The sequence below is a fragment of the Oncorhynchus keta genome, chromosome 5 (genome assembly GCF_023373465.1).
Source record: "Oncorhynchus keta strain PuntledgeMale-10-30-2019 chromosome 5, Oket_V2, whole genome shotgun sequence".
NCBI lineage: Eukaryota > Metazoa > Chordata > Actinopteri > Salmoniformes > Salmonidae > Oncorhynchus > Oncorhynchus keta.
The window spans coordinates 37965462-37989685 of record NC_068425.1 but is presented as its reverse complement, the minus strand read 5'-3'; the positions used below and the strand labels follow the sequence as shown (position 1 = coordinate 37989685).

The 24224-nt window shown below is 46.8% G+C and overlaps 1 protein-coding gene and 1 long non-coding RNA gene across 2 annotated transcripts in view; both read right to left on the bottom strand.

Annotated features, from left to right (window-relative positions):
* Positions 1 to 8963: 8963 nt before the first annotated feature.
* Positions 8964 to 12475, bottom strand: LOC127930300 (uncharacterized). The gene is made up of 2 exons (XR_008137806.1): positions 12292 to 12475; positions 8964 to 10572 (listed from the first exon to the last, which is right to left on the bottom strand). It is a non-coding gene; the product is annotated as an uncharacterized LOC127930300 (long non-coding RNA).
* Positions 12476 to 12482: 7 nt separating this feature from the next.
* LOC127930375 (radical S-adenosyl methionine domain-containing protein 1, mitochondrial-like) overlaps positions 12483 to 24224 on the bottom strand; it is a 16781-nt gene continuing 5039 nt past the window's right edge. The window contains exons 4-12 of the mRNA XM_052520049.1: positions 22150 to 22432; positions 21890 to 21985; positions 21261 to 21443; positions 20667 to 20809; positions 19483 to 19546; positions 18622 to 18769; positions 18016 to 18070; positions 15356 to 15459; positions 12483 to 13512 (exon numbers count right to left, since the gene is read on the bottom strand). Coding sequence (XP_052376009.1) covers positions 13389 to 13512; positions 15356 to 15459; positions 18016 to 18070; positions 18622 to 18769; positions 19483 to 19546; positions 20667 to 20809; positions 21261 to 21443; positions 21890 to 21985; positions 22150 to 22432 — 1200 coding nt within the window. The 3' untranslated portion in view covers positions 12483 to 13388. The remainder of the gene's footprint in view (positions 13513 to 15355; positions 15460 to 18015; positions 18071 to 18621; positions 18770 to 19482; positions 19547 to 20666; positions 20810 to 21260; positions 21444 to 21889; positions 21986 to 22149; positions 22433 to 24224) is intronic.

Here is a 24224-nt window from a genome sequence, read left to right as displayed (position 1 = left end):
GACAGACAATAAACTGCATATTCCTTTTGGGGGCAAGTAGACAAAAGTATTCATTCTGAATGTGAAAACATTGAGAGAAAAGTACAACGAAGAAGACATATTATTCCAAAACATTATTCTATAAATGTATTTTATATTTTATGAGCTTACTGTCCTGCCCTTGTCTAAAGCAAACGTTCACCACCTTGAATGTCCTTTCATTATAAAAAAAAACGAATAAAAATAACATAACAGTTTATAAAAATAACAAATCTGAACATTCAATGTGTGACGTAGTAATTGAAGAGTTTCATTCCAAAACGCCTTCTATCCATTTTCAGAAGTGTTGGTAAATTAGCTTTTATTATTTATAGAAATTATGAACAAGGTTGGTGTGTTTCTAAATCACTCACGCGACTGTTCAATGACAGACGTGTTTAGTTTTAAATAACTTGTTTCATTTCAGAGACAAATAATCATGTTTTTTTTTTACATCTGCCCCACTAAAAATGGTATAGGTTTTATAATAATATATATCTGCCTCACTCTCAGAGAAATCAGTAGTACTGCTAGGTTTTACACAGTAATAATATATATCTGCCTCACTCTCAGAGAAATCAGTAGTACTGCTAGGTTTTACACAGTAATAATATATATCTGCCTCACTCTCAGAGAAATCAGTAGTACTGCTAGGTTTTACACAGTAATAATATATATCTGCCTCACTCTCAGAGAAATCAGTAGTACTGCTAGGTTTTACACAGTAATAATATATATCTGCCTCACTCTCAGAGAAATCAGTAGTACTGCTAGGTTTTACACAGTAATAATATATATCTGCCTCACTCTCAGAGAAATCAGTAGTACTGCTAGGTTTTACACAGTAATAATATATATCTGCCTCACTCTCAGAGAAATCAGTAGTACTGCTAGGTTTTACACAGTAATAATATATATCTACCTCACTCTCATAGAAATCAGTAGTACTGCTAGGTTTTACACAGTAATAATATATATTATCTGCCTCACTCTCAGTGAAATCAGTAGAACTGCTAGGTTTTACACAGTAATAATATATATCTGCCTCACTCTCAGAGAAGTCAGTAGTACTGCTAGGTTTTACACAGTAATAATATATATATATATCTGCCTCACTCTCAGAGAAATCAGTAGTACTGCTAGGTTTTACACAGTAATAATATATATATCTGCCTCACTCTCAGAGAAATCAGTAGTACTGCCTAGGTTTTTTACACAGTAATAATATATATCTGCCTCGGTCTCAGAGAAATCAGTAGTACTGCTAGGTTTTACACAGTAATAATATATATCTGCCTCACTCTCAGAGAAATCAGTAGTACTGCTAGGTTTTACACAGTAATAATATATATCTGCCTCACTCTCAGAGAAATCAGTAGTACTGCTAGGTTTTACACAGTAATAATATATATCTGCCTCACTCTCAGAGAAATCAGTATTACTGCTAGGTTTTACACAGTAATAATATATATCTGCCTCAGTCTCAGAGAAATCAGTATTACTGCTAGGTTTTACACAGTAATAATATATATCTGCCTCACTCTCAGAGAAATCAGTAGTACTGCTAGGTTTTACACAGTAATAATATATATCTGCCTCACTCTCAGAGAAATCAGTATTACTGCTAGGTTTTACACAGTAATAATATATATCTGCCTCACTCTCAGAGAAATCAGTAGTACTGCTAGGTTTTACACAGTAATAATATATATCTGCCTCACTCTCAGAGAAATCAGTAGTACTGCTAGGTTTTACACAGTAATAATATATATCTGCCTCACTCTCAGTAATAATATAATATATATATCTGCCTCACTCTCAGAGAAATCAGTAGTACTGCTAGGTTTTTACACAGTAATAATATATATCTGCCTCAGTCTCAGAGAAGTTTTACACAGTCAAATGTAACAAATAACTATGTTTTAAATGTTTAATTAAGATCTGAAAGAATTATACAAATAAATAAAAGATAAACTATTATTCAATGGAGTAATGTGAGATCTGTATGTAAAACATTTACATTTCAGATTGTGGTGATTGAGGAGATGTTATTTTCCAGTGCATTGATGTTAAGATGTGGTGAGACGACCACATATCACACTCAACTATACAGGATATGAACATTACATTACAGCTAACCTCTATAGTGTTTAGCAACAACAACAACAACAAAAAAAACATTTTCATACACATCTAAAATCTACGAATAAAAATAAAAATAAGAACAGGCACATGAAGGCACCAATAAGCAATCATTTCTGATGGAAAAAACACAAAACGTGAAAACGTACCTAGTTAAATAAAAGGTTTATATAAAAAAAATTGTGTTTGGAAAATAAACTCATCAATTATGTCGGCAATTAAAGGCCGAGGGCCCCCTTTCCATAGAATGTATCGTTCTATGATCCTACCTGCCTGGTATATTGGGTCATAGAGCCCCCTTTCCATAGAATGTATCGTTCTATGATCCTACCTGCCTGGTATATTGGGTCATAGAGCCACCTTCCCATAGAATGTATCGTTCTATGATCCTACCTGCCTGGTATATTGGGTCATAGAGCCCCCTTCCCATAGAATGTATCGTTCTATGATTCTACCTGCCTGGTATATTGGGTCATAGAGCCCCCTTCCCATAGAATGTATCGTTCTATGATCCTACCTGCCTGGTATATTGGGTCATAGAGCCCCCTTCCCATAGAATGTATCGTTCTATGATCCTACCTGCCTGGTATATTGGGTCATAGAGCCCCTTCCCATAGAATGTATCGTTCTATGATCCTACCTGCCTGGTATATTGGGTCATAGAGCCCCTTCCCATAGAATGTATCGTTCTATGATCCTACCTGCCTGGTATATTGGGTCATAGAGCCCCCTTCCCATAGAATGTATCGTTCTATGATCCTACCTGCCAGGTATATTGGGTCATAGAGCCCCCTTTCCCATAGAATGTATCGTTCTATGATCCTACCTGCCTGGTATATTGGGTCATAGAGCCCCCTTCCCATAGAATGTATCGTTCTATGATCCTACCTGCCTGGTATATTGGGTCATAGAGCCCCCTTCCCATAGAATGTATCGTTCTATGATCCTACCTGCCTGGTATATTGGGTCATAGAGCCCCTTCCCATAGAATGTATCGTTCTATGATCCTACCTGCCTGGTATATTGGGTCATAGAGCCACCTTCCCATAGAATGTATCGTTCTATGATCCTACTTGCCTGGTATATTGGGTCATAGAGCCCCTTCCCATAGAATGTATCGTTCTATGATCCTACCTGCCTGGTATATTGGGTCATAGAGCCACCTTCCCATAGAATGTATCGTTCTATGATCCTACCTGTCTGGTATATTGGGTCATAGAGCCCCTTCCCCATAGAATGTATCGTTCTATGATCCTACCTGCCTGGTATATTGGGTCATAGAGCCACCTTCCCATAGAATGTATCGTTCTATGATCCTACCTGCCTGGTATATTGGGTCATAGAGCCACCTTCCCATAGAATGTCATCGTTCTATGATCCTACCTGCCTGGTATATTGGGTCATAGAGCCCCTTCCCATAGAATGTATCGTTCTATGATCCTACCTGCCTGGTATATTGGGTCATAGAGCCCCTTCCCATAGAATGTATCGTTCTATGATCCTACCTGCCTGGTATATAGAGCCCCCTTCCCATAGAATGTATCGTTCTATGATCCTACCTGCCTGGTATATTGGGTCATAGAGCCCCCTTCCCATAGAATGTATCTATGATCCTACCTGCCTGGTATATTGGGTCATAGAGCCACCTTCCCATAGAATGTATCGTTCTATGATCCTACCTGCCTGGTATATTGGGTCATAGAGCCACCTTCCCATAGAATGTATCGTTCTATGATCCTACCTGCCTGGTATATTGGGTCATAGAGCCCCCTTCCCATAGAATGTATCGTTCTATGATCCTACCTGCCTGGTATATTGGGTCATAGAGATGCATCAATACATTTGAATTCATTGGGTCCTTGTCAACAGCCTCCAATTTCACTGCACCTGCAGATGCTCCACTATTGAAATGCAAAACAAAACCTCAGCAGCACATTGTAGGAGTGATGAACATTACCCAGTAGTGTCATCTGCTCCCATTACTGCTGATCGTTCATCCAGATCTCTCTGAAGAACAGAGCAACACTAGTATAGGCCTGTCATGATACCAAGCAGGTCTACTAAATGGAACTCTATTCCCTACATAGTGCACTACATTAGACCAGAACCTTATGGGTCAAATGTAGTGCACTAAACAGGGAATAAGTGCCATTTGTGTCTCCTTCTCTATACAGGTCAACACAGGGCCCTCTCTATACAGGTCAACACAGGGCCCTTCTCTATACAGGTCAACACAGGGTCCTTCTCTATACAGGTCAACACAGGGCCCTTCTCTATACAGGTCAACACAGGGCCCTCTCTATACAGGTCAACACAGGGCCCTTCTCTATACAGGTCAACACAGGGCCCTTCTCTATACAGGTCAACACAGGGCCCTTCTCTATACAGGTCAACACAGGGCCCTTCTCTATACAGGTCAACACAGGGCCCTTCTCTATACAGGTCAACACAGGGCCCTTCTCTATACAGGTCAACACAGGGCCCTTCTCTATACAGGTCAACACAGGGCCCTTCTCTATACAGGTCAACACAGGGCCCTTCTCTATACAGGTCAACACAGGGCCCTTCTCTATACAGGTCAACACAGGGCCCTTCTCTATACAGGTCAACACAGGCCCCTCTCTATACAGGTCAACACAGGGCCCTCTCTATACAGGTCAACACAGGGCCCCTCTCTATACAGGTCAACACAGGGCCCTCTCTATACAGGTCAACACAGGGCCCTCTCTATACAGGTCAACACAGGGCCCCTCTCTATACAGGTCAACACAGGGCCCTATACAGGTCAACACAGGGCCTTCTCTATCAAATCAAATCAAATTTATTTATATAGCCCCTTCCCATCGTACATCAGCTGATATCTCAAAGTGCTGTACAGAAACCCAGCCTAAAACCCCAAACAGCAAACAATGCAGGTGTAAAAGCACGGTGGCTCCCTAGAAAGGCCAAACCTAGGAAAAACTCCCTAGAAAGGCCAAAACCTTCCCTATGAGGAACCGGGCTGTATGGCCAGTCCTCTGATCCTGTGCCGGGTAGAGATTATAACAGAACATGACCAAGATGTTCAAATGTTCATAAATGACCAGCATGGTCGAATAATAATAAGGCAGAACAGTTGAAACTGGAGCAGCAGCACAGTCAGGTGGACTGGGGACAGCAAGGAGCCTTCATGTCAGGTAGTCCTGGGGCACGGTCCTAGGGCTCAGGTCAGTTGAAACTGGAGCAGGAGCATGGCCAGGTGGACTGGGGACAGCAAGGAGTCCTCATGTCAGGTAGTCCTGGGACATGGTCCTAGGGCTCAGGTCCTCCGAGGTAGAAAGAAAGAGAGAAGGAGAGAATTAGAGAACGCACACTTAGATTCACACAGGACACCGAATAGGACAGGAGAAGTACTCCAGATATAACAAACTGACCCTAGCCCCCGACACATAAACTACTGCAGCATAAATACTGGAGGCTGAGACAGGAGGGGTCAGGAGACACTGTGGCCCCATCCGAGGACACCCCCGGACAGGGCCAAACAGGAAGGATATAACCCCACCCACTTTGCCAAAGCACCCCCCCACCACTAGAGGGATATCTTCAACCACCAACTTACCATCCTGAGACAAGGGTCATATAGCCCACAAAGATCTCCGCCATAGAATGTATCGTTCTATGATCCTGAATCACCCACCCAGGTGACGCCCCCAGGGACAGTATATTGGGCCCCAGGGTAGAGCCCACCTTCCCCCCCCAGGGAGGCAATGACCCCCAGTTCTAGTGACTCCTACCTGCCTGGGTATATTGGCAGAGAATCCCAGTGGAAAGAGGGGAACCTTCCAGGCAGAGACAGCAAGTTCGTTGCTCCAGAGCCTTTCCGTTCACCTTCCCACTCCTGGGCCAGACTACACAATCATATGACCCACTAGAGATGAGTCTTCAGTAAAGACTTAAAGGTTGAGACCTAGTTTGCCTGACATGGGTAGGCAGACCGTTCCATAAAAATGGAGCTCTATAGGAGAAAGCCCTGCCTCCAGCTGTTTGCTTAGAAATTCTAGGGACAATTAGGAGGCCTGCCTTGTGACCGTGGTATATTGGGTCCAAATCAGAGAGGCAGGTCAAGCCCATGTAATGCTTTGTAGGTTAGCAGTAAAACCTTGAAATCAGCCCTTGCTTTGACAGGAAGCCAGTGTAGAGAGGCTAGCACTGGAGTAATATGATCAAATTTTTGGTTCTAAGGATTCTAGCAGCCGTATTTAGCACTAACTGTACAGGTCAACACAGGGCCCTTCTCATACTCAACACAGGGCCCCCATTACTGGTCAACAGATTCTCTATCAGGTCAACAGATCCCTTCTCTATACAGGTCAACAGAGGGCAACACTAGTATAGGCCTGTCATGATACAGGTCAACACAGGGCCCTCTCTAAAGGTCAACAAAGGGCCCTTCTCTATACAGGTCAACACAGTGGCCCTACTCTAGAGGTCAACACAGGGCCCTCTCTAAGGTCAACACAGGGCCCTAAACAGGTCAACACAGGGCCCTTCTCTATACAGGTCAACACAGGGCCCTTCTCTATACAGGTCAACACAGGGCCCTTCTCTATACAGGTCAACACAGGGCCCTTCTCTATACAGGTCAACACAGGGCCCTTCTCTATTCTATACAGGTCAACACAGGGCCCTTCTCTATACAGGTCAACACAGGGCCCTTCTCTATACAGGTCAACACAGGGCCCTTCTCTATACAGGTCAACACAGGGCCCTTCTCTATACAGGTCAACACAGGGCCCTTCTCTATACAGGTCAACACAGGGCCCTTCTCTATACAGGTCAACACAGGGCCCTTCTCTAACACAGGGCCAACACAACACAGGGCCCTTCTCTATACAGGTCAACACAGGGCCCTTCTCTATACAGGTCAACACAGGGCCCTTCTCTATACAGGTCAACACAGGGCCCTTCTCTATACAGGTCAACACAGGGCCCTCTCTATACAGGTCAACACAGGGCCCTTCTCTATACAGGTCAACACAGGGCCCTCTCTATACAGGTCAACACAGGGCCCTTCTCTATACAGGTCAACACAGGGCCCTTCTCTATACAGGTCAACACAGGGCCCTTCTCTATACAGGTCAACACAGGGCCCTCTCTATACAGGTCAACACAGGGCCCTTCTCTATACAGGTCAACACAGGGCCCTCTCTATACAGGTCAACACAGGGCCTTCTCTATACAGGTCAACACAGGGCCCCTCTCTATACAGGTCAACACAGGGCCCTCTCTATACAGGTCAACACAGGGCCCTTCTCTATACAGGTCAACACAGGGCCCTTCTCTATACAGGTCAACACAGGGCCCTTCTCTATACAGGTCAACACAGGGCCCTTCTCTATACAGGTCAACACAGGGCCCTCTCTATACAGGTCAACACAGGGCCCTTCTCTATACAGGTCAACACAGGGCCCTCTCTATACAGGGCCCTTCTCTATACATGTCAACACAGGGCCTTCTCTATACAGGTCAACACAGGGTCCTCTCTATACAGGTCAACACAGGGCCCTCTCTATACAGGTCAACACAGGGCCTTCTCTATACAGGTCAACACAGGGTCCTCTCTATACAGGTCAACACAGGGCCCTCTCTATACAGGTCAACACAGGGCCCTCTCTATACAGGTCAACACAGGGAACAGGGGAAAACACAAGTTTAGAATATCAGGCAGAGAGACAGAGAGAGTTTTAATTCCTACATGCTCCATTTAACATGACATTAATGTCCTGACATGGAGAGAGAGAGACATGGAGAGAGAGATGTGGAGACAGAGAGAGACATGGAGAGAGAGAGAGACATGGAGAGAGAGAGGGAGACATGGCGAGAGAGAGAGACATGGAGAGAGAGAGGGAGACATGGAGAGAGAGACATGGAGAGAGGGAGAGAGAGACATGGAGAGAGGGAGAGAGAGACATGGAGAGAGAGAGAGAGACATGGAGAGAGAGAGACATGGAGAGAGAGAGAGAGGACATGGAGAGAGAGAGAGAGAGAGAGAGAGAGAGAGAGAGAGAGAGAGAGAGAGAGAGAGAGGGAGACATGGAGAGACATGGAGAGAGACGTGGAGATATGATAACCTACACCACATAGCCACAGTTGATATTGTGTGCATTCCAAATGGCATCCTATTCCCTATGTAATTCATTCATTTTGGTTAGGGCTCATGTCAGGGCTCAGGTCAGGGCTCAGGTCAGGACTCATAGGGCTTACAGGGCTCATAGAGCTCAGGTCAGGGCTCATAGGGCTCAGGTCAGGGCTCATAGGGCTCAGGTCAGGGCTCATAGGGCTCAGGTCAGGGCTCATAGGGCTCAGGTCAGGGCTCAGGTCAGGGCTCAGGTCAGGGCTAATAGGGCTCAGGTCAGGGCTCATAGGGCTCAGGTCAGGGCTCATAGGGCTCAGGTCAGGGCTCATAGGGCTCAGGTCAGGGCTCAGGTCAGGGGTCATAGGGCTCAGGTCAGGGGTCATAGGGCTCAGGTCAGGGCTCATAGGGGTCAGGGGTCATAGGGCTCAGGTCAGGGCTCATAAGGGTTCAGGTCAGGGGTCATAGGGTTCAGGTCAGAGGTCATGGGGCTCAGGTCAGGGCTCATAAGGCTCAAGTCAGGGCTCAGGTCAGGGGTCAAAGGGCTCAGGTCAGGGCTCATGTCAGGGGTCATAGGGCTCAGGTCAGGGGTCAAAGGGCTCAGGTCAGGGCTCAGGTCAAAAGTAGTTACATTTATAGGGAATGCACACAATTTCTTTAATGAGCATGAATGACCATAAATATCAGAATGAATAGTAGAAAGCAATTTTATTGAGTAAGAAATTGAACCAACTATGCATTTCACAGTCTATCTTACTTGGCAATCGGTTATAATTATCCTATTCTAAAATGTGCTCTTCTTATTAACCCATGGACACTATACATACAATACACCCAGCGTGTCAACAGACCCATCTCAACAAGCCTCCACAATACGCTCCAGTCTACAGTGTTGTGGTGCTGTCTTCATGCTTAAACAACACGCTCCAGTCTATAGTGTTGTGATGCTGTCTTCAGGCTTAAACAACACGCTCCAGTCTACAGTGTTGTGATGCTGTCTTCATGCTTAAACAATACGCTCCAGTCTATAGTGTTGTGATGCTGTCTTCATGCTTAAAACAACACGCTCCAGTCTACAGTGTTGTGGTGCTGTCTTCATGCTTAAACAACACGCTCCAGTCTACAGTGTTGTGGTGCTGTCTTCATGCTTAAACAACACGCTCCAGTCTACAGTGTTGTGATGCTGTCTTCATGCTTAAACAACACGCTCCAGTCTACAGTGTTGTGGTGCTGTCTTCATGCTTAAACAATACGCTCCAGTCTACAGTGTTGTCTTCATGCTTAAACAACACGCTCCAGTCTACAGTGTTGTGATGCTGTCTTCATGCTTAAACAACACGCTCCAGTCTACAGTGTTGTGATGCTGTCTTCATGCTTAAACAACACGCTCCAGTCTACAGTGTTGTGATGCTGTCTTCATGCTTAAACAACACTCTCCAGTCTACAGTGTTGTGATGCTGTCTTCATGCTTAAACAACACGCTCCAGTCTACAGTGTTGTGATGCTGTCTTCATGCTTAAACAACACGCTCCAGTCTATAGTGTTGTGATGCTGTCTTCATGCTTAAACAACACGCTCCAGTCTATAGTGTTGTGATGCTGTCTTCATGCTTAAACAATACGCTCCAGTCTATAGTGTTGTGGTGCTGTCTTCAGGCTTTAACAACACGCTCCAGTCTATAGTGTTGTGATGCTGTCTTCATGCTTAAACAACACGCTCCAGTCTACAGTGTTGTGGTGCTGTCTTCAGGCTTTAACAACACGCTCCAGTCTACAGTGTTGTGATGCTGTCGTCATGCTTAAACAACACGCTCCAGTCTACAGTGTTGTGGTGCTGTCGTCATGCTTAAACAACACGCTCCAGTCTACAGTGTTGTGGTGCTGTCGTCATGCTTAAACAACACGCTCCAGTCTACAGTGTTGTGGTGCTGTCGTCATGCTTAAACAACACGCTCCAGTCTACAGTGTTGTGATGTTGTCTTCATGCTTAAACAACACGCTCCAGTCTACAATGTTGTGATGTTGTCTTCATGCTTAAACAACACGCTCCAGTCTACAGTGTTGTGGTGCTGTCGTCATGCTTAAACAACACGCTCCAGTCTACAGTGTTGTGATGTTGTCTTCATGCTTAAAACAACACGCTCCAGTCTACAGTGTTGTGGTGCTGTCTTCAGGCTTAAACAACACGCTCCAGTCTACAGTGTTGTGGTGCTGTCTTCATGCTTAAACAACACGCTCCAGTCTACAGTGTTGTGGTGCTGTCTTCATGCTTAAACAACACGCTCCAGTCTACAGTGTTGTCTTCATGCTTAAACAACACGCTCCAGTCTACAGTGTTGTGGTGCTGTCTTCATGCTTAAACAACACGCTCCAGTCTACAGTGTTGTGATGCTGTCTTCATGCTTAAACAACACTACAGTGTTGTCTTCCTTAAACAACACGTCTACAGTGTTGTGATGCTGTCTTCATGCTTAAACAACACGCTCCAGTCTACAGTGTTGTGATGTTGTCTTCATGCTTAAACAACACGCTCCAGTCTACAGTGTTGTGATGCTGTCTTCATGCTTAAACAACACGCTCCAGTCTACAGTGTTGTGATGCTGTCTTCATGCTTAAACAACACGCTCCAGTCTACAGTGTTGTGATGCTGTCCAGTCTACAGTGTTGTCTTCATGCTTAAACAACACGCTCCAGACTACAGTGTTGTGATGCTGTCTTCATGCTTAAACAACACGCTCCAGTCTACAGTGTTGTGATGCTGTCTTCATGCTTAAACAACACGCTCCAGTCTACAGTGTTGTGATGCTGTCTTCATGCTTAAACAACACGCTCCAGTCTACAGTGTTGTGATGCTGTCTTCATGCTTAAACAACACGCTCCAGTCTACAGTGTTGTGGTGCTGTCTTCATGCTTAAACAACACGCTCCAGTCTACAGTGTTGTGATGTTGTCTTCATGCTTAAACAACACGCTCCAGTCTACAGTGTTGTGATGTTGTCTTCATGCTTAAACAACACGCTCCAGTCTACAGTGTTGTGATGCTGTCTTCATGCTTAAACAACACGCTCCAGTCTACAGTGTTGTCTTCATGCTTAAACTACACGCTCCAGTCTACAGTGTTGTGATGTTGTCTTCATGCTTAAACAACACGCTCCAGTCTACAGTGTTGTGATGTTGTCTTCATGCTTAAACAACACGCTCCAGTCTACAGTGTTGTGATGCTGTCTTCATGCTTAAACAACACGCTCCAGTCTACAGTGTTGTCTTCATGCTTAAACAACACGCTCCAGACTACAGTGTTGTGATGCTGTCTTCATGCTTAAACAACACGCTCCAGTCTACAGTGTTGTGATGTTGTCTTCATGCTTAAACAACACGCTCCAGTCTACAGTGTTGTGGTGCTGTCGTCATGCTTAAACAACACGCTCCAGTCTACAGTGTTGTGATGTTGTCTTCATGCTTAAACAACACGCTCCAGTCTACAGTGTTGTGATGTTGTCTTCATGCTTAAACAACACGCTCCAGTCTACAGTGTTGTGATGTTGTCTTCATGCTTAAACAACACGCTCCAGTCTACAGTGTTGTGATGCTGTCTTCATGCTTAAACAACACGCTCCAGTCTACTGTTGTGATGCAGCTCCAGTCAGTGTTGTGGTGCTGTCTTCATGCTTAAACAACACGCTCCAGTCTACAGTGTTGTGGTGCTGTCTTCATGCTTAAACAACACGCTCCAGTCTACAGTGTTGTGATGCTGTCTTCATGCTTAAACAACACGCTCCAGTCTACAGTGTTGTGGTGCTGTCTTCATGCTTAAACAACACGCTCCAGTCTACAGTGTTGTGGTGCTGTCGTCATGCTTAAACAACACGCTCCAGTCTACAGTGTTGTGGTGCTGTCTTCATGCTTAAACAACACGCTCCAGTCTACAGTGTTGTGGTGCTGTCTTCATGCTTAAACAACACGCTCCAGTCTACAGTGTTGTGGTGCTGTCTTCATGCTTAAACAACACGCTCCAGTCTACAGTGTTGTCTTCATGCTTAAACAACACGCTCCAGTCTCTTCTTGGTGGATTACATGTTGTGTACCTGTCAGACCAAGACTTTCATCACAGCTGATGGACAACAGAAGGTTTAAGCCCGTCTGTCTAATCTGGGATCTGCTCTGCACCTGGGCCAGATACAGGGACCACGGCCATGTCACTGTCAACCCCCGCTACATCTTATCACGCTATGATGATGGGGAAGAAGGCCAGGGGCCCCATAAGAGACCAGCGACATGGAGGACAGAGGGTCTCCAAGCCTGGCTGACAGACAGGGGAGACTGACCCGGAGACTGGCCCGGAGACTGACCCGGAGACTGAGCCCGGAGACTGAGCCCGGAGACTGAGCCCGGAGACTGAGCCGGGGCCCCATAAGAGACCAGAGACATGGAGGGCAGAGGGTCTCCAAGCCTGGCTGACAGACAGGGGAGACTGAGCCGGAGACTGAGTTGGAGAGTGAGCCGGAGACTGGCCCGGAGACTGAGCCTGGAGACTGAGCCCAGAGACTGAGCCCGGAGACTGGGCCTGGAGACTGAGCCGGAGACTGAGCCCGGAGACTGAGCCCGGAGAGTGAGCCCGGAGACTGACCCGGCAGCCACTATGAACTGTAGCTACTGGTCTCGTCGACCATCTACACTGATGAAGTAGATGAGCTGCAGTAAGATGACACTAACCTGCCGTCACCATGTTCTGATCAGTGACAGGTTAGATGGGCCTGATATACTGATAAAGCTCTGTACTTTACAGTTTAACAGGATGCTGTCAGGACTCGGGAAAGGTTCTCCACACCATGTCCTCTATGAACACATCATTCTGTACCCCTTCAATGTAGTAGAGGTAATCTCTCTCTCACACACACACACACACACACACACACACACACACACACACACACACACACACACACACACACACACACACACACACACACACACACACACACACACACACACACACACACACACACACACACACACACACACACACACAGTTACAAAAAGCAGCAGTTAAATAGTTTGTTTATGAAGGTCAGCGTGCCACGGACTCCAGTTCCTCCACGCTTCTCTAGTTCTCTGTCATCAGAGCTGTAGTGAACCACTGTTATTGTCGAGCCCCTGGGTGATGTAGGCCTCCAGCAGCAGCAGCAGAGTGGGTAACATGCTGTCCAGTAAGGCCAGGCCCTGCCACGAGCACCGCAGACCTCTACACACAAGACAAAAAGCGCCTGTCAGTGTTTCCCGGACTCAGTCGCGGGGACCCCCAGGGGTGCACGTTTTGGCCCCTACCACCTCACAGCTGATTCAAATAGACTCATACAGACACGGAGATACAACTACTACTTTTAAAAGAACCACAAGTTAAAAGGCTTAGAAGACCTGTCTGTTGAAGGTCTGAGTTACCTGTCATCCAGGATTAGGAGGCCTGTCTGTTGAAGGTCTGGGTTACCTGTCATCCAGGATTAGGAGGCCTGTCTGTTGAAGGTTTGGGTTACCTGTCATCCAGGATTAGGAGGCCTGTCTGTTGAAGGTCTGAGTTACCTGTCATCCAGGATTAGGAGGCCTGTCTGTTGAAGGTCTGGGTTACCTGTCATCCAGGATTAGGAGGCCTGTCTGTTGAAGGTCTGGGTTACCTGTCATCCAGGATTAGGAGGCCTGTCTGTTGAAGGTCTGGGTTACCTGTCATCCAGGATTAGGAGGCCTGTCTGTTGAAGGTCTGAGTTACCTGTCATCCAGGATTAGGAGGCCTGTCTGTTGAAGGTCTGAGTTACCTGTCATCCAGGATTAGGAGGCCTGTCTGTTGAAGGTCTGGGTTACCTGTCATCCAGGATTAGGAGGCCTGTCTGTTGAAGGTCTGAGTTACCTGTCATCCAGGATTAGGAGGCCTGTCTGTTGAAGGTCTGGGTTACCTGTCATCCAGGATTAGGAGGCCTGTCTGTTGAAGGTCTGAGTTACCTGTCATCCAGGATTAGGAGGCCTGTCTGTTGAAGGTCTGAGTTACCTGTCATCCAGGATTATAAGGCCTGTCTGTTGAAGGTCTGGGTTACCTGTCATCCAGGATTAGGAGGCCTGTCTGTTGAAGGTCTGGGTTACCTGTCATCCAGGATTAGGAGGCCTGTCTGTTGAAGGTCTGAGTTACCTGTCATCCAGGATTAGGAGGCCTGTCTGTTGAAGGTCTGAGTTACCTGTCATCCAGGATTATAAGGCCTGTCTGTTGAAGGTCTGGGTTACCTGTCATCCAGGATTAGGAGGCCTGTCTGTTGAAGGTCTGGGTTACCTGTCATCCAGGATTAGGAGGCCTGTCTGTTGAAGGTCTGAGTTACCTGTCATCCAGGATTAGGAGGCCTGTCTGTTGAAGGTCTGGGTTACCTGTCATCCAGGATTATAAGACCTGTCTGTTGAAGGTCTGGGTTACCTGTCATCCAGGATTATAAGACCTGTCTGTTGAAGGTCTGCGTTACCTGTCATCCAGGATTAGGAGGCCTGTCTGTTGAAGGTCTGGGTTACCTGTCATCCAGGATTATAAGACCTGTCTGTTGAAGGTCTGGGTTACCTGTCATCCAGGATTATAAAATCTGTCTGTTGAAGGTCTGGGTTACCTGTCATCCAGGATTAGGAGGCCTGTCTGTTGAAGGTCTGGGTTACCTGTCATCCAGGATTAGGAGGCCTGTCTGTTGAAGGTCTGAGTTACCTGTCATCCAGGATTAGGAGGCCTGTCTGTTGAAGGTCTGGGTTACCTGTCATCCAGGATGTCTGTTGAAGGTCTGGGTTACCTGTCATCCAGGATTATAAAACCTGTCTGTTGAAGGTCTGGGTTACCTGTCATCCAGGATTATAAAATCTGTCTGTTGAAGGTCTGGGTTACCTGTCATCCAGGATTAGGAGGCCTGTCTGTTGAAGGTCTGGGTTACCTGTCATCCAGGATTATAAGGCCTGTCTGTTGAAGGTCTGGGTTACCTGTCATCCAGGATTAGGAGGCCTGTCTGTTGAAGGTCTGGGTTACCTGTCATCCAGGATTAGGAGGCCTGTCTGTTGAAGGTCTGGGTTACCTGTCATCCAGGATTAGGAGGCCTGTCTGTTGAAGGTCTTGTACTTCAGAGGATGAGCTGAGAATCTGGTACAGATCTGCCCTGGGACTGAACAACTGCCAATGCTGCCACAGAAATAACATGAATCAGAGACAGATGTAGACAGGAAGTAAGGTGAATCAGAGACAAAGACAGATGTAGACAGGAAGTAAGGTGAATCAGAGACAAAGACAGATGTAGACAGGAAGTAAGGTGAATCAAAGACAAAGACATATGTAGGCAGGAAGTAAGGTGAATCAGAGACAAAGACAGATGTAGACAGGAAGTAAGGTGAATCAGAGACAAAGACAGATGTAGACAGGAAGTAAGGTGAATCAGAGACAAAGACAGATGCAGACAGGAAGTAAGGTGAATCAGAGACAAAGACAGATGTAGACAGGAAGTAAGGTGAATCAGAGACAAAGACAGATGCAGACAGGAAGTAAGGTGAATCAGAACAATGGTGTGGAACATACAAATACTGAACACATCAGGTAAAAAAATGCTTTTATCACTGATGGCCCCTATTGATGCAAACAATGAATCTAGAAACAGCTGAAACCTCATCTTGGTGTAGCATATAGTGTATATATATATACTGTATAGTATGTGGACAGACAATGTAAACAATCTGACCAAATGATGTGAGACTTATAGTTCTGGGTAAACCTAGATTACCTGGTGAGTGATGCCATCAGTATTCTGGGTTAAACTAGATTACCTGGTGAGTGATGCAGTCAGTATTCTGGGTTAACCTAGATTACCTGGTGAGTGATGTCGTCAGTATTCTGGGTTAACCTAGATTACCTGGTGAGTGATGCAGTCAGTATTCTGGGATAACATAGATTACCTGGTGAGTGATGCAGTCAGTATTCTGGGTTAACATAGATTACCTGGTGAGTGATGTCGTCAGTATTCTGGGTTAACATAGATTACCTGGTGAGTGATGCAGTCAGTATTCTGGGTTAACCTAGATTACCTGGTGAGTGATGTCGTCAGTATTCTGGGTTAACCTAGATTACCTGGTGAGTGATGTCGTCAGTATTCTGGGTTAACATAGATTACCTGGTGAGTGATGCAGTCAGTATTCTGGGTTAAACTAGATTACCTGGTGAGTGATGCAGTCAGTATTCTGGGTTAGCCTAGATTACCTGGTGAGTGATGTCGTCAGTATTCTGGGTTAATCTAGATTACCTGGTGAGTGATGCAGTCAGTATTCTGGGTTAGCCTAGATAACCTGGTGAGTGATGTCGTCAGTATTCTGGGTTAATCTAGATTACCTGGTGAGTGATGCAGTCAGTATTCAGGGTTAGCCTAGATTACCTGGTGAGTGATGCAGTCAGTATTCTGGGTTAACATAGATTAGCTGGTGAGTGATCCAGTCAGTATTCTGGGTTAAACTAGATTACCTGGTGAGTGATGTCGTCAGTATTCTGGGTTAACATAAATTACCTGGTGAGTGATGCAGTCAGTATTCTGGGTTAAACTAGATTACCTGGTGAGTGATGTCGTCAGTATTCTGGGTTAACATAGATTACCTGGTGAGTGATGCAGTCAGTATTCTGGGTTAAACTAGATTACCTGGTGAGTGATGTCATCAGTATTCTGGGTTAACCTAGATTACCTGGTGAGTGATGTCGTCAGTATTCTGGGTTAACCTAGATTACCAGTCAGTATTCTGGGTTAACATAGATTACCAGTCAGTATTCTGGGTTAACCTAGATTACCTGGTGAGTGATGCAGTCAGTATTCTGGGTTAGCCTAGATTACCAGTCAGTATTCTGGGTTAACCTAGATTACCTGGTGAGTGATGTCGTCAGTATTCTGGGTTAACCTAGATTACCTGGTGAGTGATGTCGTCAGTATTCTGGGTTAACCTAGATTACCAGTCAGTATTCTGGGTTAGCCTAGATTTCCAGTCAGTATTCTGGGTTAACCTAGATTACCAGTCAGTATTTTGGGTTAACCTAGATTACCTGGTGAGTGATGCAGTCAGTATTCTGGGTTAACCTAGATTACCTGGTGAGTGATGTCGTCAGTATTCTGGGTTAACCTAGATTACCTGGTGAGTGATGTCGTCAGTATTCTGGGTTAACATAGATTACCTGGTGAGTGATGCAGTCAGTATTCTGGGTTAGCCTAGATTACCAGTCAGTATTCTGGGTTAACCTAGATTACCTGGTGAGTGATGCAGTCAGTATTCTGGGTTAACCTAGATTACCTGGTGAGTGATGTCGTCAGTATTCTGGGTTAACCTAGATTACCTGGTGAGTGATGTCGTCAGTATTCTGGGTTAACATAGATTACCTGGTGAGTGATGCAGTCAGTATTCTGGGTTAGCCTAGATTACCAGTCAGTATTCTGGGTTAAACTAGATTACCTGGTGAGTGATGTCGTCAGTATTCTGGGTTAACCTAGATTACCTGGTGAGTGATGTCGTCAGTATTCTGGGTTAACCTAGATTACCTGGTGAGTGATGTCGTCAGTATTCTGGGTTAGCCTAGATTACCAGTCAGTATTCTGGGTTAACATAGATTACCTGGTGAGTGATGCAGTCAGTATTCTGGGTTAGCCTAGATTACCAGTCAGTATTCTGGGTTAGCCTAGATTACCAGTCAGTATTCTGGGTTAACATAGTTTACCTGGTGAGTGATGCCGTCAATCAAACGCAGTCCCATGACCAACACTTCCTCCAACCTGTAATCAGATGAATAACAGGTTTCTACAGTATATCATCTGCCATGCTGTGAGACAGGAAGCCTTGTCCGAGGCAGAATGGCCCATAGGGCAGGATTTCCTGTTTCTGTAGCGTAGAATCCCATGCTATGAGGGAGTCTGGAGTATTACTGGATGTAGGTCATTAATGTGCAGCACCATATGAACTCTGCAGGTGAACAGCCTAAAGAGCAGACAGTAGATCAGCTGACTCACAGTCAACCAGTCTGTCCATACCTTCTATTGGCTGATATGTGGAGTGCACTTACTGAAATTTGATAGGTTTGTTTTTCCCCTATCGACAGTGACGAGAACCTTATCGAGACGACGTGGCACGACACGATTTTCTGTTTACACAGACGGACCACTTAGAAGTCAAATCAATGGTGAAAATAGTTATTTTACCCACTCAGAGATCCTAGATTATTAACAAATTGACAGGAGTTGTATTCTGAAGTGGATTATCCCTTTACTGAGCAGCACGGTGTGAACTCTGCAGGTAAACAGCCTGAAGCGGAAAGAAGTGGACTCACAGTCCCAGGTGGGTGAGGGGTATCCTGCGTCGGGTCCCGTGACTCCTCTGCTGCACCTCTCTCAACCAGACATCAGGCTCCAGAGTCTGGGTACGGGCCTCTCGACACACATCCCCCTCTCCACGGGGGACGAAGCGACCATGGGCACCTGGCAGACAGAAGAGTCCCACTTCAAATAAACAACCACAGATAAAAGCTTTATAGAGCATTCATTATGGTGTTACAGAACATTCATAAAGTCTTGGTAGAGCATTCATTACGGTGTTATAGAGCATTCATAAAGTCTTATAGAGCATTCATAAAGTCTTTATAGAGCATTCATTCATTACATTCATAAAGTGTTATAGAGCATTCATAAAGTCTTTATAGAGCATTCAAAGTTTTACAATGTTATAGAGCATTCATTACAGTGTTTATAGAGCATTCATAAAGTAAAGTAGAGCATCATTACAGTGTTATAGAGCATTCATAAAGTATTTATAGAGCATTCATTAAGTGTTTATAGAGCATTCATAAAGTGTTATAGAGCATTCATAAAGTCTTTATAGAGCATTCATAAAGTCTTTATAGAGCATTCATTACAGTGTTATAGAGCATTCATTACAGTGTTTATAGAGCATTCATAAAGTCTTTATAGAGCATTCATTACAGTGTTATAGAGCATTCATAAAGTCTTTATAGAGCATTCATAAAGTCTTTATAGAGCATTCATACGGTGTTATAGAGCATTCATAAAGTCTTTATAGAGCATTCATAAAGTCTTTATAGAGCATTCATAAAGGTGTTATAGAGCATTCATAAAGGTGTTATAGAGCATTCATAAAGGTGTTATAGAGCATTCATAAAGCACTATTAACTCACCTGGGCCCACTCCAAGGTACTGACTGGCCTTCCAGTAGCTCATATTGTGTTGGCTGATGGCACCCTTCAAAACAGACAGAAAATACACAAGGTATATATATATATATATGTGTGTTGACTGTAGCAGGTAATATTCATATTCAATAGATATGACAACCAATACAGCCTGGTGTTTCTACAGCAGGGTTTTCTAGTATTTCTACTGAACTAATGTATTTCTACTGCAGGGTTTTCTACTCAATTTATTTCTACAGGGTTTTCTACTCAGGGCAGGGTTTTCTACTCAATGTGTTTCTACAGCAGGGTTTTCTACTCAATGTATTTCTACTGCAGTATTTCTACTGGGGTTTTCTACTCAATGTATTTCTACAGCAGGGTTTTCTATCAATGTATTTATTTCTACTGCAGGGTTTTCTACTCAATGTATTTCTACTGCAGGGGTTTCTCTACTACTGCAGGGGTTTCTCCATCAATGTATTTCTACTGCAGGGTTTCTACTCAATGTATTTCTACTGCAGGGGTTTTCTCAATGTATTTCTAATGTATGTTCTACTGCAGGGTTTCTACTCAATGTATTTCTACTGCAGGGTTTTCTACTCAATGTATTTCTACTGCAGGGGTTTCTACTGCAGGGTTTCTACTCAATGTATTTCTCAGGGGTTTCTATGTATTTCTACTGCAGGGTTTTCTACTCAATGTATTTCTACTGCAGGGTTTTCTACTCAATGTATTTCTACAGCAGGGTTTTCTACTCAATGTATTTCTACTCAATGTATTTCTACTGCAGGGGTTTCTACTCAATGTATTTATACTGCAGGGTTTCTACTCAATGTATTTATACTGGTTTCTACTCAATGTATTTATCTACTGCAGGGGTTTCTACTCAATGTATTTCTACTGCAGGGTTTCTACTCAATGTATTTCTCTGCAACTGTTTCTATCAATGTATTTCTACTGCAGGGTTTTCTACTCAATGTATTTCTACTGCAGGGTTTCTACTCAATGTATTTCTACTGCAGGGTTTTCTACTCAATGTATTTCTACTGCAGGGTTTTCCTGCTACTAAATGTATTTCTACTGCAGGGTTTTACTAAATTTATTTCTACTGCAGCTACACTATAGCACAGTGGTCGGACAGACACAAGGACACACACCCACACACAGAGAAAGAGAGTAGAACTTACATTTCTGGCAAAGTTGGACACCTCATACTGCAGATAGCCTCTCTTCTGAAGAATCCTCCTGGCAGAGTCATACATGACAGCTGTGATGTCATCACTGGGCACGCTCAGTTGGCCTTTCTGGACCTGTCTGAAGAGCTGTGTGCCTGCAGTTGACGTGTTAACATTGGAGTCATTTAGCAGCAGAATCTCTGATCCAGAGTGACTTACAGTCAGGTCATATATTCATTCGGAGAACTATTACCTGTCAATCACTACAGCTACTAATTCAACTACAGTAAGTAGAAACAACCACATATCACAGTCACTGCAACTAAAACCTTCAAAATGTCTGTCAATTCAGTCTGCTGGGGGTGGTGTAGTGGTGGTGTTCCTGCTACTGTCTCTCCTGTAGTCCTCTCCTCCATCTCCTCCATCTCATCTGTACCTGTCAATTCAGTCTGCTGGGGTGGTGTAGTGGTGGTGTCCTGCTACTGTCTCTCCTGTAGTCCTCTCCTCCATCTCATCTGTACCTGTCAATTCAGTCTGCTGGGGTGGTGTAGTGGTGGTGTCCTGCTACTGTCTCTCCTGTAGTCCTCTCCTCCATCTCATCTGTACCTGTCAATTCAGTCTGCTGGGGGTGGTGTAGTGGTGGTGTTCCTGCTACTGTCTCTCCTGTAGTCCTCTCCTCCATCTCATCTGTACCTGTCAATTCAGTCTGCTTGGGGTGGTGTAGTGGTGGTGTTCCTGCTACTGTCTCTCCTGTAGTCCTCTCCTCCATCTCCTCCATCTCATCTGTACCTGTCAATTCAGTCTGCTTGGGGTGGTGTAGTGGTGGTGTTCCTGCTACTGTCTCTCCTCCATCTCCTCCATCTCCTCCATCTCATCTGTACCTGTCAATTCAGTCTGCTTGGGGTGGTGTAGTGGTGGTGTTCCTGCTACTGTCTCTCCTCCATCTCCTCCATCTCCTCCATCTCATCTGTACCTGTCAATTCAGTCTGCTTGGGGTGGTGTAGTGGTGGTGTTCCTGCTACTGTCTCTCCTGTAGTCCTCTCCTCCATCTCCTCCATCTCATCTGTACCTGTCAATTCAGTCTGCTGGGGGTGGTGTAGTGGTGGTGTTCCTGCTACTGTCTCTCCTGTAGTCCTCTCCTCCATCTCATCTGTACTTGTCAATTCAGTCTGCTGGGGGTGGTGTAGTGGTGGTGTTCCTGCTACTGTCTCTCCTCTCCTCCATCTCATCTGTACCTGTCAATTCAGTCTGCTGGGGGTGGTGTAGTGGTGGTGTTCCTGCTACTGTCTCTCCTGTAGTCCTCTCCTCCATCTCCTCCATCTCATCTGTACCTGTCAATTCAGTCTGCTGGGGGTGGTGTAGTGGTGGTGTTCCTGCTACTGTCTCTCCTCTCCTCCATCTCATCTGTACCTGTCAATTCAGTCTGCTGGGGGTGGTGTAGTGGTGGTGTTCCTGCTACTGTCTCTCCTCCTCCTCTCCTCCATCTCATCTGTACCTGTCCCAACGTCTAAATAACACGCACAAAACCTATCAGTGTTAGGAAGAAAAGACATGCCTCTCTCCAGGGTCAGCTGGTACAGGGAGACGTGGTCATCACACACCGACAGCAGCTCATCCAACTCCAACTCCCAGGATGCAACGCTCTGACCAGGGCGTCCGAACATGACGTCGACCGACACCCTCCCCGGGCAGAGCCTCCGAGCCTCCGCTACGGTCTGCAAAGCATGCTGGGAGTTATGGTCTCTCCCCAGAACCTTCAGGTCGTCGTCCCGGAGAGACTGTTTGAAAAGAAGCAGACATATGAGACATGTTAGTGTCTCCTTCAGCTCCCTGACCTGCTCCCTGACCAGCTCCCTGACCAGCTCCCTGACCAGCTCCCTGACCAGCTCCCTGACCAGCTCCCCAACCAGCTCCCTGACCAGCTCCCCAACCAGCTCCCTGACCAGCTCCCCGACATGTTAGTGTCTCCTTCAGCTCCCTGACCTGCTCCCTGACCTGCTCCCTGACCAGCTCCCCAACCAGCTCCCCGACATGTTAGTGTCTCCTTCAGCTCCCTGACCTGCTCCCTGACCAGCTCCCTGACCTGCTCCCCAACCAGCTCCCTGACATGTTAGTGTCTCCTTCAGCTCCCTGACCAGCTCCCAACCCCTCCATGTTACCTTCCCTAGCTCCCTGACCTGCTCCCCAACCAGCTCCCTGACCTGCTCCCCAACCAGCTCCCTGACCTGCTCCCCAGACCAGCTCCCCGACATGTTAGTGTCTCCTTCAGCTCCCTGACCTGCTCCCCCGACCTGCTCCCTGACCAGCTCCCTGACCTGCTCCCTGAACAGCTCCCTGACATGTTAGTGTCTCCTTCAGCTCCCTGACCTGCTCCCTGACCAGCTCCCTGACCAGCTCCCTGACCAGCTCCCTGACCTGTTAGTGTCTCCTTCAGCTCCCCAACCAGCTCCCTGACCTGTTCCCCAGTGTCTCCTTCAGCTCCCTGACCTGCTCCCTGACCTGCCCCTGACCAGCTCCCTGACATGTTAGTGTCTCCTTCAGCTCCCTGACCTGCTCCCTGACCTGCTCCCTGACCAGCTCCCCAACCAGCTCCCTGACCAGCTCCCCAACCAGCTCCCTGACATGTTAGTGTCTCCTTCAGCCCCGACCAGCTCCCCGACCTGCTCCCCAACCAGACCTGCCCCTGACCTGCTCCCCAACCAGCTCCCCTGTTAGTGTCTCCTTCAGCTCCCGACCAGCTCCCCGACCTGCTCCCCAACCAGCTCCCGACCAGCTCCCCAACCTGCTCCCGACCTGCTCCCCTCCCTGACACCAGCTCCCGACCAGCTCCCGACCAGCTCCCGACCTGCTCCCCTACCTGCTCCCCATGACCAGCTCCCCCTGACCAGCTCCCCGACCTGCTCCCGACCAGCTCCCCTGACCAGCTCCCGACCAGCTCCCCTGACCTGCTCCCCCGACCAGCTCCCCGACCTGCTCCCCAACCAGCTCCCTGACCTGCTCCCCAACCAGCTCCCCGACCTGCTCCCCAACCAGCTCCCTGACCTGCTCCCCAACCAGCTCCCTGACCTGCTCCCCAACCAGCTCCCTGACCTGCTCCCCAACCAGCTCCCCTGACCTGCTCCCCAACCAGCTCCCTGACCTGCTCCCCAACCAGCTCCCTGACCTGCTCCCCAACCAGCTCCCTGACCTGCTCCCCAACCTATTCCCCCTGACCTGCTCCCCAACCAGCCCCTTGACCTCCTCCCCAACCAGCCCCCTGACCTCCTCCCCAACCAGCCCCCTGACCTGCTCCCCAACCAGCCCCCTGACCTGCTCCCCAACCAGCCCCTGACCTGCTCCCCCCAACCAGCCCCCCTGACCTGCTCCCCAACCAGCCCCCTGACCTGCTCCCCGACCAGCCCCTGACCTGCTCCCCGACCAGCCCCCCTGACCTCCTCCCTGACCAGCCCCCCTGACCTCCTCCCCGACCAGCCCCTGACCTCCCCCCCCGACCAGCCCCTGACCTCCTCCCCCAACCAGCCACCTGACCTCCCTCCCCGACCAGCCACCTGACCTCCTCCCCGACCAGCC